Source organism: Tympanuchus pallidicinctus, unplaced genomic scaffold (genome assembly GCF_026119805.1).
Source record: "Tympanuchus pallidicinctus isolate F22 unplaced genomic scaffold, pur_lepc_1.0 scaffold22, whole genome shotgun sequence".
Lineage (NCBI taxonomy): Eukaryota > Metazoa > Chordata > Aves > Galliformes > Phasianidae > Tympanuchus > Tympanuchus pallidicinctus.
Window position 1 is genome coordinate 17,578,521 of NW_026294739.1, and position 12,784 is coordinate 17,591,304.

Consider the following 12,784-nt stretch of genomic DNA (forward strand, 5'->3'; position numbering starts at 1 on the left):
AATAAGTTTTAAAGAGGCGTCTCATACACTCCATGTAGACTCTTTGTTCACTTCCTAATACATCGCCCTATCCCCTCCTCCTTTCCTAAAATGTCAAATTAAGCAAAACCATTTGGCTCTGCATCCAGAAAGTGCCTCCTTCAGATGCAACGTGAATAAAGGATGAACAGCTAAACAGGTTGTGATCGAGATTAGAGCTCACACAGAAGGCACAAAGACGGAGGAAGAATGCAAGATACAAAATGCACCAACGCAAAAGACCGATACCGCAACTAACTTCAAAAACAAACAAACAAACAAACAAGCAAAAACAAACAAAACAAAAAACCAGCAAATCAGACTTGATCTTTCTGGAAAACTGACCTGCACGTCCCATCTCGACGGCGGACTCTTCCCACCCTCCCCCTCCCCTCAGCGCAGGCTGCACAAGAAAGGCTCCGCGCGCTGCTGCCCCCGCGAGGCGAGGCGTGGAGCAGCCGTTGGCTGCCGGCTGCGCGGGGGCTGCGCCGCTCGGCGGCCCGGGGCACGGCGGCCATTTTGTGGTTTCCGCCCAAACTTCAGTGGCCCCTGATGCCTTTGTTTCTTTTTCTTTTTACGCAGTTAGTAATATTGTCAAAGTGCGACTCACTGTTCTGGAATAAAGCCTCGGAACGCTTAGACTGCTTCTTCCATGTTTGCACCCATTCCGATTTTCTTCAGAGTAGGAAATTTCAGCGCTGCATTAAAGATAAATCATAAAGATCAATATTTTATAGCCTGACACTTGGAAGAGTTGTATAATATTAAGCAAAATTGACACAAAGCATGCGTTTAGAGCATTTGACAACACTCAATGCAGAGAAAATCCAGTTTTCTGCTGTGCCTTGGTCCCTCTTATTAAATCTGCTTACAGTCTCTGTCTCTATGAAGGAACAGGGAAAGAGTGGAAGAAAATGAGTGTTGTTTTTTCTTTATTTATCATTTACTTCCAACGTTGCACAACCCAGTTCTGAAATCCTGCCTCAAAGATGCTCGTTTATGACCGGCTGTTCTCCCAGTGAGCTGCATTTACTCACTGACAGCACCCAGCAGTTGGCCCAGGCCCTTCTCCCGGCCATGCAGCATAGGGCGTCAGGTGATGCTTCCAGGAAACAAGCCATTTATTTAGTCTGTGTTTAACTATTGTTGTTCCTTCCCCAAATGCTGTTGGTCAGAGGCTGTGGATGAGGCATGATCTGGGTATATGGTTTCACTGTAGAAATAGCATCAGGGCCACTGGAATCTGTTCACTGTTCTTCTCCCTGCAGAGTACCAAGTGAGAACCTAAAGTTCATTAAAACTGCAGCTTTAACTAACTTGGCTGGAAATTACTACATGGGGCTTAGTACATAATATATTCCTCTGATGTATATTTTACTTACCATAGATTATGAATGAATAGAAGCACGATTTTAGATAAAGGGATGGAAGGCAAATGTCAGCTGATGATAATAGTCTCTGTATCAACATAACTTCTCATATTGACTCTGTAGAACTGTCCCTTGAGGCTAGACCTGGCAGGCTGTGTTTTATGAAACAGTTTAGGTGTATATTTGATAACCAACTATCCTAATTAGTTCAGACACTATCAGTCTTCTTGATCATTTTGGTTCCGTTCCAATCTCTGTTGATGTCTATGAGAAAAGCTTTGTTATTGTCAAGGGGAAGTAGATCATATTTCAATTTCAGCCTCTATCTTTTAGTAGCTGATATTGGATTATCTTACAGAAAGGGAAAATTCTCAGTGTTAGGAAAAAAAAAACACCAAAACAAGGACAATGATTTTGGCCATCCATTTTCGTTTCATTAAAAACTGGCACAAATAGGACTTTCCAGCCATCTGACAATTTATCATGACACTGATTTGGATAGTAGTAGGATAGGTCTGATTTCAGGTTGCTAATGGGTTTCCTCTACCTTGAAATTTTATTCCAGTTTCTTTAGATAAAACTAACAAATTTCATATTTCTTCATTTATTATTACTGTTACGCTTCTTCATGCCTCTTACAGCATTTTTTTTTAACCTGTATCTTTTAATGTCTTTTTTCAGTTCTTATATTAATAATTTATTCTCCTACCAGATGCAAAATATTTGCTAAGCTTATACACTGCCATTATTATCAGTATTAGTAATGGAATCATTATCATTCTTATCACTAAAAGCTAGCTCATTATCTGATAAGTCAAAATTTCCTCCCAAAGATTTTGAGGCATTTGATTTTCCTCATTTGTATTCTCAGAAGTCATTTCTTCCTCAATTGCTGAAGATGAAAATGTACCTTCCATAAGTAAGCTGCCATTCTGTTCATTATGCAGCTTGGATTATTAAGTTTTCTTCTCTCCTTCGCAGCACAGAAAGCCAAGAATAATTGTGTTTTCAACTGGTTTGTGGCACCCAAGAGAGTTCCTTTCAAAAACAGCTACTAGGGGTTAAGTTGTGATTATATGGACTCGAGACAACTATTGATTAAATCCATGGGAGCTGGTAAGACTGATAGTTGAACCATAGAGTTTTCTGGTGAGCAGGTTCTTGGGGAATAAACTTTGGGAAGAATTTCAAATAATATCAGTGACAAGTTGGCCTTTCACAAGTGCTAAAGATGAAATAACATTTTCCTTCTTTCTCAGCCAATTTTGTCATCCATAATGACAAAGCCAAAGCCTCGCCTGAACTCCAATTAGCTAAAAGAGTTGCACCATCTCAGACAAGGCTGTCAAGGTGGACATCTCTTCTGTGAAGTCTGAATTCTGTAGACATATGTTTCAAAATTTATCCCTTATTACAGAAGCAACTCTGTGACTTTTCTTGATCATCACCAGTCAACAGCTCTAGTATGATGAGGTCATACTTTGTCCAGCTTTCTTACAGCAGGTTTCAATTAGTCTCCATCTTATTTCTTCTTGACACTATAGAGAAGGTGAGATTTTCTTTCTCAGAACTGTTTGATATAGGCACTGTGATCTTTAAGCTCATGGTTCTCATCTTTTCCTCCTACTTCCTTACATAAATGGGGTCAGGGATGAAACCATACAATGAGTACACATTGAGTACACAGGATAGTTGAAAAGAAAATGTGATCAGTTTAAGGTAGGAGGAATGTTGTTTTGTTTTTGTTACCTACTCTGGTTTTGTTCCTAACTGCTTTTCTCTTGCAAAGAGACATTTCTGATGATGTGATACAGAAAACCACCTGATGTGTGAGTTGTAAGCGGCCTTTTAAAATTCAATTAACTTTATTTAATTAGATTCATGCATTTGTAATATCAAGGAGTCACATTACTGAAAATTAGCTTCAGTGATGCTCTTCTAGTATTACTGCACAGCTATTTGTTGCCAAATGTAAAGAAAGCTAATTACTGGACTTGGTCTCCAACACAGCTGATGCTGTTTCAACCATCTCCCCTCACATGACACAAAATCATGCACGTATGCGACTAACCTGTGTTTTAAATATGAGATACCCAATCCCTTTAGAAAATGGAACAATTCTATTTACTTAGCCTGGGACATCAAAAAGCCAGAGGAAAAGAAAATCAGATATCTGATTTCCATTTATTTCTCTGAGAAATTATAAAACTCTCTGCGCACAAGCACAAATTGTGCCAAAAGAAAGGCCTTTGCACATGCTATCTCAGCATCAGACAACTAGTCACACCACAGCATCAGGCAGATCTCTCTCACTTAACTTTATAAATAGAAATCATCATATTTATTCAATGAACTGAGCAAAGACTAGTTAGTATTCCACTTAGTTAGCCTTTCAGAGGAGAAATCCAGATCAGTACTATGCTTGGAAGCTTCTCCCAGGAACCTAACACATATTTTAAAGATAGGAATATTTTTAAGATATCATAGCTGGTTTCTGCAAGTAGGAAAAAGCATGGCTTTAAAATATCACACGAGTATTTTAACTACCACAGACATGCCGGTGTTATAATGTAAACATGTTAAAAACAAATTTAGTATATGGAAACAAAGTTAATCAGTTTCAGTGCCTTGGAACTATGGCCTGAGCAGAAAGATTGTAACCAATCCGTGACAGTTTTTCTTTCAAAGATTCAGGAAAACATGTTTCATTATCCCTACCTTGACAGCACTGAACCTGAAAATGACATTGAATTTCCTTAACGGGAGTTTATATTTTCTTTACATTTTGCTCTAAGCTGTTGCCTGGTCAAGACTGAAATGCAACATGAAGAATGGCCCAAACTGTGGCAATTTAAGTGCAAATTTATACCTGCTTTAGGAAGATGCAAGGCAGACTGCATACAGAATGTTATGCATTTTTGTTCAGTTCCAGCAGAGCTGTAATAGATTACTGTTTTTCATGGAAAAAACTCATACTTAATATGTAACTTCTGTATCTTTCAGTGCTGACCAACCTGCAGAGCATCCCGTTCTGTCTGAATTATACGCTTACATGAAAATGATGAGAAGCAAAAAAAATGAAAACAGGTGGGAGGGTAGAGAAAATCAATGCTAGATAGAAACAAACAAGCAAAAACAACAACCAACAAACAGAAAATAATAATAATAATAAAAAGCATTTACATTCTATGAAGTCTGAAAAACTCTGCCTGAATTCGGCACATATTTGCTGAGGGAAGCAACTACTATTAGAAAATCAACACCGACTTCACAATGTGCAATACGTCTGGAAGAATTCCAAACCACACCCTAATCTAACTGCAGATTTTAGGACAATTCAATTTAATTTGAGATTTTCCTGATACATTTACAGAAAGAGCACTGGTTGCACACTGGTCTGAGTGACAAGACATACAGAAGCAGCACACTGGGTAGTTCCCTAGGATCTCTCAGGCACCTGCTTCTGCCCAGAGAGTTGGATGTCTTGCCTGAGAGCTACCAATGTAACAGCTTTTGCAGTTCGTTAATCAGTTGCTGTTCTATGTTCCAGTGCATTTAATATTAAAAACCAGTTTCAATATGAAATTAAACACAGAAAAGTAGTGATACACTCATGCCTTTCTGCCCTTGCTGGGGCTGTATCTTTGATGGCAGAATGCGAAAGGTGCCTTCCCGCTGATTTTGAAAGTATCTGTAGGTTGCACAGGTTGTTCTGTTGTGCACAGAAATGTTTTTCTGTTGAGTAGAACAGTGGACTAGAAATCTTGGAGGCACTTTTTTTCTGAGTTCTCATGGTTGACTCTGGGTGTTGCGCTTACACTTAATTTCTCCATATGTATAATGGAACAATAACACTTACCACATGTGATTGAGCACTTACCTAACCCAAAACCAGAATAATCCTTTGTAGCCTTCCCACTGCTCCACGTATTGTCTCTCTGTGCAATTCCATCTGCTCTGATGTAATGCTCTGCAAGTTTCAGACTTTCAAGTGTAATCTATAGATTCAATCACTTTCAGTTTTTCAATAGCTTCTCTGCCTTTTATTTAGAAAGGAAATTATAAAAAGGTTTACTATCATGTAGCGTTGAGCATGTGTTACAACTGCCAGGAGATAAATAATCTTTGATTTTCAAATGTATATTAATGGATCAATATTCTCCTTTCTTGCCATATACACATCTCTTAAATTATAATATCATTAAACCTGCAGAATGAATTTGACCTTAACCACCGAGCATCATGTTTTAGTATTAGTGGTTTTGTTCTTCACAGCAATTGGGAAATACAGCCAGACGTGCTGAATGACATGTTCCTATCTTTAGAGCATGCCTCTACTCATTCATTCATTCAAAACAAAAACAAAAACAAACAAACAAACAAACAAAAAACATAAAAAACCAACAACAAAAAACAAACCAAACAAAAAAAAAAACCCACAGTTTGAAAAGCATAGCAAAAAGAATTTGTATCTTTATTTTTAAACACTGAGTTAATGCTGGGATTGTAAAAATTTGATATTTAAACAGCAAAACTGAATTCATTTGTGCTTCTAACATGGCAGAGAAGGCTTGAATTTGAATAATCATATATCTCTGGACTAAGAGTATGGGTGCAGCTATTTATTTCCACATCTGTTTTAAGAAGGAAATGCATAGCTAAGTCCAAATAAGAAAACAAATCACATTAAAAGGTAGTGTAAAGGGTTGTGTAAAGTGTAAAAGGTAGTTCTTATGAAGTGTAATGTCTTCAATCATGGACAAACAAGGCTTTGGTCTAAAACTCCACTGCAGGATACCACAAATGAACTTGGCAACAGGGCGATTTTATACAACGTTTCATACCAGGAAGAAAGGCAATAAGATGAATAAGAAAGGATTGATCTGGAATGCAGAAATACACTTGCTGAGGTAATACAGCACCAGATCACCGAGACATCGCCATGTGCTGCCAAGAAGAATACCATGAGGAAAGGAAAGGGAATGCTTTATGCTGGAAAAATTCATTGTGAGATAACAATAAAATGTAACTGGCCATTATTAAAGAGATGCTTTATTTGGCCCAAGTTAGTGGATTTGATTCAAGCTATTTAACAATATCAACATAATTCTTCATTTATATGTGTGAAAAGCAATAATGGAAAGTGTTATTAGAATAGTGTCAAGCCACAGTGTCCTTGAAACAGAGTAGGAAACTTCTGCAGGAATTTAAATTACACCAGAATAGAAATCTATGCATAAAGAACTATGAAAGAAAAAGAAACAGAGAAACAAGCAGGCTACTTTGAAATAAATGATTATTTGATTATTTTTGTGTGTCTCTTGCTTAGAATACAGCAACTTCATTATAAGTTTAGGAGCTATACAAAGTTACACGGGATGAGATAAAATATTGAAATCTAAAGCTAGAGGCTTCAGAGAAACTACTTTCTCCTCCAGACTGAGTCGTACCAGCACCAGGAGCCACTGGCTGCCTTTTCCTTTAAACCATTTTGCTTATAGTTGACAAGATTGGGCTCTGAATTCTTGCTTTAGTTCTATCCTATCCTTCTGTGGATGAATTTTTATTGTATTTTATTTTGTGGATGGTGCTGTACTTAAATTAGGTGCCAAGTTGGAATTTACCTCTAGGATTGTTCAAATAATTATTTAAAGAATAAGCAAATGTATATTCATATAAGGATAATAATTAAAAAAAAATACAGCTAGTGCTCCTTGTGAGTACTGCGAGATAAGAAAACACTATTGTATGTCTTGAGCATATACATGTCTGTCTTATGTTACAGCCTAAAGCACCATCACAGAGCAAAGGAATGAGAAATTTTAAAGGCTACTGAATGCTGGAGATGTGAAATCAGCACCAGATTATTTAGCACGAGTTCTTAGAATGATATATAGGGAAGCTGCAGTGCTCAAGGACTCTCCAGCACATATTTATAATTGCAGCATTTGCTGGGTTTCTGTGTATCAGAACAGCCTAAAACAGAAAAAGACAAAAAGAAAATAAAGCCTCCCCCGGTCTTCTGAAGTGACTCATCACAATCTCTCTTACCGCTTGTTTCTTTTCCAATGTATCATTACCTTTTACTTGTATCTGCTTGCAGGTTCACTGATGCAAAATGCTGATCGTAGCAGTTTTCAGTTATGCTTTTCCGTCTCTATTTCTTAAAACCAAGCAGAACAATACCAAAGGGTTTAATGAATTAAGCACCCTCATTTTCTGTCAACTTCACCGGATGATAATGGCATTTAGTCACTCTCGGATCTGCAAACTGAGTTGAGATTTCTACTAAATTGAATAAAGTTCAACCTTGAGAATTTGCTTTGGTTTATTTAAAAAAAAAATGCATAGACATTTATTTGAATTTCATTGTGCCCTCTGGACACTTAAACACTTGGACAATTCTAAATTACTTGGAGGAATCTGCCTTACTTTATCTGAATCACGGTTATTATTTCTTCTTAAGAATATTATTCCACAACAAATAGTGTCATTGCTGCACTGGAAGTTTATGAGGAAGTTTTGGCCCTCTTCTATGAGGGAGAGTTTGGAAACATATCAGAGCAGAGTGCTAGGACCATGGACACATGGCTAGGAAATGACATGCTCTTCCACCTTACGTGATTTAACCGAAGAAAGAATGACCTCTTCTCAAGATGCTGCTGTCAAGGGGACAACAGCTCCACAGAAATTAAATTCTAATGGTAACACAGGCAGAAATGTCAACTGTAAATCAAGGAGGCTGTTTAGTTGAGCTTGCTAGAAGGCTCGGACTAGTCTGAAATTTCATGTCAAGTTGCCAGATTTATAATTATATGAGTGGATACAGAGTCTGATCTGCCATCTTTGATCTGATAAAATATTCAGGCACATCATTTTCAACTTTAAATGCCCATGTCCCCTCTTTCAGAATCAAATTCTTCCTTGATGATAAGAAGTCCAGAGTTGATTCCACTGACTCATACAGGGTTTTCCCATTTACTCTACAGTCGGTGGAGTGACTGTAGATTTACATCAGTGTAATTGGGAGTAAAAGCTGGCTTTTTAAGTCTTCTACTTCTATTTTTAAAATCTTCTCTGTCAAGTTTCATAAAATCAGATGTGAAGATGAATTTATTGTTTAAGCTTCTTTTTCCTGCAGGCAAAAAGCTTAATCATTTTTTTCTACTGACCTTGTCTTGTCTAAAGATGAGTCAATGAATCAAGTTATGAATGATATATCATGAATAAATGATTTATGCCTGGTCAGATCAAATATGATGTATTACTTAGGTCCTTGAGTATTATCGCATATAAAGATTTATCTGAAGTGTCATACAATTGGTCAGGGAGAGAATTCTTAAGTCTTGGAACATCCTTTTGGAGAAAAAAAAAGAAAAAAAAAAAAAGAAAAAGGGGGTATGTAACTGTTCTCTGACAAGAGACATTTATCTTGGCAAAAATCTGCCTTTGACAAAGGCTTAGGAAGGACGGTCCAGCAAGTATGGCTCTCTGCTGGAACGCAGGGGGTCCCAGGTATGCCTGTCTTCCTGATTCTTTGCAAAATCCTTTCATGTCTATAGAGTGTCATGATACAGATCAGAGCAGAGACTTGGATGTGCTCATATAAGTCATTATTTCTTCCGAATAAACTTCTTTGCTTGTTTAGTATAGCTGCCTATCTTAGCGCTCATCGTATAGATTATCCATTATTGACTGCTAACAACATTAGAATGCAAACATTTTCTGGCTGAAGTTTTTCAGAAAGTATCACATAACAGCAGTAACCACTGCTCCATCTTACAGAAGATTTTATTACATTCATAGCATACCTGTAAAATAGTTCCTCAGGCAGACTGCATTAGAAATCTCCAAGGTGTGCAGGGTGAGGCCCGGTCAGATGATCTTCAGAAAGCAAACTGGTGCTGAAAAGTTATTAGAATATACAAAGCCTACAACATTCTGAAGAGATAAAGAGGTGTATCAACTCTCAATTTCATGCTGTTCGTCCTCACTGACATAACACACCTTCCCAGCTACACTTGGTACCCTAACATATTCGATCACCAACCAAATCACACTTCGTTATAGAATGTTCTAGTGTCTACTCAATGAGCAGCCAGTCATGGACACATTCATTTTTATTGATTCAGGAATTACAGAATGGTAGGCACCAATATGTCATTTGAAGCAAATTAATGTATTCTGAAAAGGATTTGTTCTCAGAAATACTTATAGAGAACAGAAAAGTTGTATAATCATTCTGAGATCCCTGTATTCAAAAAACAAACAAACAAACAAACAAAAAAGCAGTAGAATCAGCAGGAGCTGAATGGACAGGTGTTTATTACATATAGAATTTGTAAGCCTCATAGAAGTAATGGGGCCAATCCTCTGGCAAGTATTTTTGCACTGTTCTGTCACTGGAACTCAGCATTTGCATTCAGTTTACATATTTGCACCGACCAGAGTAAATTCCTTGGATGGCTATAGAAGTAACTGAGGCAGAATTCCACCAGTCTAAAAGTACTCAGTGCGAGATACAAAGGTAGCTGGGGGAAAAAAAAAAGAAACCAGGATGCTGCAAGCTGCCATTGTAAATATTTCTCTCAAAATGTAATGATAAAATATCAGTAAAGTATGCTATGGAAAATCAAGATAAATTCTTCATATATTAATAAAAATGTTACATGTCACAAGTTTATGTATTGAGTTTTCATACTTTAAAAAGAATTATTTAAAAAGCTGCCTTTTTATTTGAACTGCTGCTTTCCCTGCTATTTCATAATAGTGAATGATAATGAAGTTGTCACTTTACATACAGGATAATAAATTGCCTTATTATGAATACAAGGCTATTACTTACTCATAGGGCCCTGATTATGTTAGGCTAGGAGAGCATGACAAGCACTTTATGAATGGCAGAGTCCTAAAAGTGAACTCAGTTGGTGTTCATTAGAGGGTCATTCTGCTAGCATTTGTAATGTGAACTTCACAAGTGGGGGTATCAGCTCATTTTTCTTGCTCACTTCAGAAGTAACATCTGCATATCAAGGTCCCCCACTACAGTTCTGCATCATCATTTAGGATAACATGGTGATCTTTCACTTTAAGAAATGCAGTGACACATGACATATGTGGAAACTTACTCAGCTAATTTGACCATCTTTCATGTGCAGTCCCATGCTGACAAACACCTGCCTGTCACCCAGGCTAGACAAATCCATCTTTATGGATCTCTGTTATTATTCAGAGGAAAAACACAAAAATAAACCTAGAAATGTCAACCTTTTGGTGATAGGTGCAGACAACAGACACTTTTCTCCTGGCTTTTCTGGGTGCTGCATTCTAGTTTGGAATTCAACAGTTCCTTTTGATAGGTATTAGATATTTCAGAGTCTGAGTAGTCATATGGCAGAAGGTCTTCTCCGGCTTTACAACTTACACATATCAGTGCTACTTGATCTTAAACCACCATGTTTAACCTTAAAGTTTTTATTCTCTCTTCTGTAACAGCCTCCGTAAGTTCATTCCATCAATTCAAAGGCATTATTTCAGACGTTTTGTCTTCAATACTCACGTAAAATTATCCCTTTTTGCTTCACTTTACATAATCATTCTACAACTTTCATTCTAAACTGCGTGATCAAAAGCTATGTGAATGCATGCTGTTTTAAGCTTTATATTTTATCTTTCTATATTTTCAGCTGTTAAAGTACATCTCTAACTACAATTTTCATAGAAATCACACTTTCCCTTCTTCCCGTAGAAGAGACAATGACAGAGTTCTTATCTCACCTTCTCAAGTCAAGGCTAAGGGATACAGAATGCCAGTACCTGGCATTCTGGTTTGAATTATACAGTATGAAAGCAGCTTATGCTTTCGGGGTGGCAGGTAACTTTTTGTTCAAGGGAGAAGTCAAATCTGTAAGTACATTAGCCACTATAAACCAATGACACTGACATTAAGAGGAGGTAAATATTGGCATGGTGTTAGTTCTGATATGTGCTCTCTTTTGTGCAGTAAAAGCAACCCTTACCCAATGGGATAATTCATCTCTGGCATATCACTGACCTCAGCTGAAATACACTGAAGACAAATTCAAGACATTGACTAGAAAACTTTACTAGATTTTTTGTGAAATGAGACTGTCAAGCAGTGTCAGAGAGTGCTTCTCCCATTTGTAGCTCAGCCTCAAACAAGTGGATGAGATCTTCATTTGATGTATGCTGGCAGTCTCACAGGACTGGTCCTGGTTCACAGTATTTGAGACGCAGCCCAGAGCTTCTTCAGCTCAGAAGATTATAAGCAGGAAGAGGCTGAAGCAAGGTCAGTGGACTCTTCAAGGTCACTCTGCTGAGAGAACTATCTGCTTTGGTGACACAACAAAAGCCTTCATGCTTTTTAAACTCACTTATTTAGATCTAGCTTACCTTATCTAGCCCTTGGACCACTCACTCTCCTTCTTGCCTGTTAGGGAGAAAGGGGGGTTTCTGGGAGAAAGCTGCTGTTACTAAGTATCTCAAAATCGATTCCTCTCGGTGCCATTTCCTGCTGATGAAAGATAGAAGGTTAGCTTTCACAGGCCTGCTTTCTCTTTCAAAGAGATTTGCTATTGTAACTTGTTTTAGTCTATCCTCCCTTGTCTCATACCTTGACCTTCGCACTATAAACTGATCAGCATGGGGCGATCCATTCTCACTGGTCACATTCAGAACAGCTTCAGGGCTGGTTAAACAGGATCAGTTCTTCGAGCAAGAATCAGACCTCCACCTTTTGCTTTCTGTTACAGCAAAATCCTCATCGCAGCAGCTGCCTTTCCCAGTGCCTATTTTTGTCACTCTGAGGACTTTCATCAGGACTGTGCTGGATTCATTGTTTCTGCTTCCATCCTACTCATAAGATAGCACACAAACATTAAACTGTGACAGTGTCAAATTACTCATCACTTCATTTGCATGGTTACCATATCTAGTGCTACATATAAAATGCAAATGCCTTCATAATTACACATGGACTCCATTCTAATGTGGATCTCTATGCTACTAGTTGAGAAGGAATAACAAATACTAAAGATGCTATAGAGCCAGCTGAAGGTTAAAGGAAAAAGTGGAGAAGGCGTTTTTATATTTCCATTCTTTCAGACAAATGCATTCTGTACAAAGCTTGGCTACTCAGAACTATTGTAACACATTAAAAGTATATATACAATATATGTAAATAACATATATAAATATATGTTATTTACATGTATTACATTTAACATATGTATATATATATATATATATATATATATACACACACACACCTATATACCTATATACCTATATACAAATAATTTTATTGCTCCAATAGATACGTGATAAGAGAAAATAAGGTTTCAGTCTCCTGGGCAAGGCCACAGAGGATTCTGATA

The 12,784-nt window shown here is 37.5% G+C and overlaps 1 protein-coding gene across 1 annotated transcript in view; it reads right to left on the bottom strand.

Moving 5' to 3' along the window:
- Positions 1-12,015: 12,015 nt before the first annotated feature.
- The window catches only part of NAALADL2 (N-acetylated alpha-linked acidic dipeptidase like 2), a 287,821-nt gene continuing 287,052 nt past the window's right edge, over positions 12,016-12,784 (bottom strand). Inside the window, exon 14 of the mRNA XM_052687257.1 lies at positions 12,016-12,260. Coding sequence (XP_052543217.1) covers positions 12,224-12,260 — 37 coding nt within the window. The 3' untranslated portion in view covers positions 12,016-12,223. The remainder of the gene's footprint in view (positions 12,261-12,784) is intronic.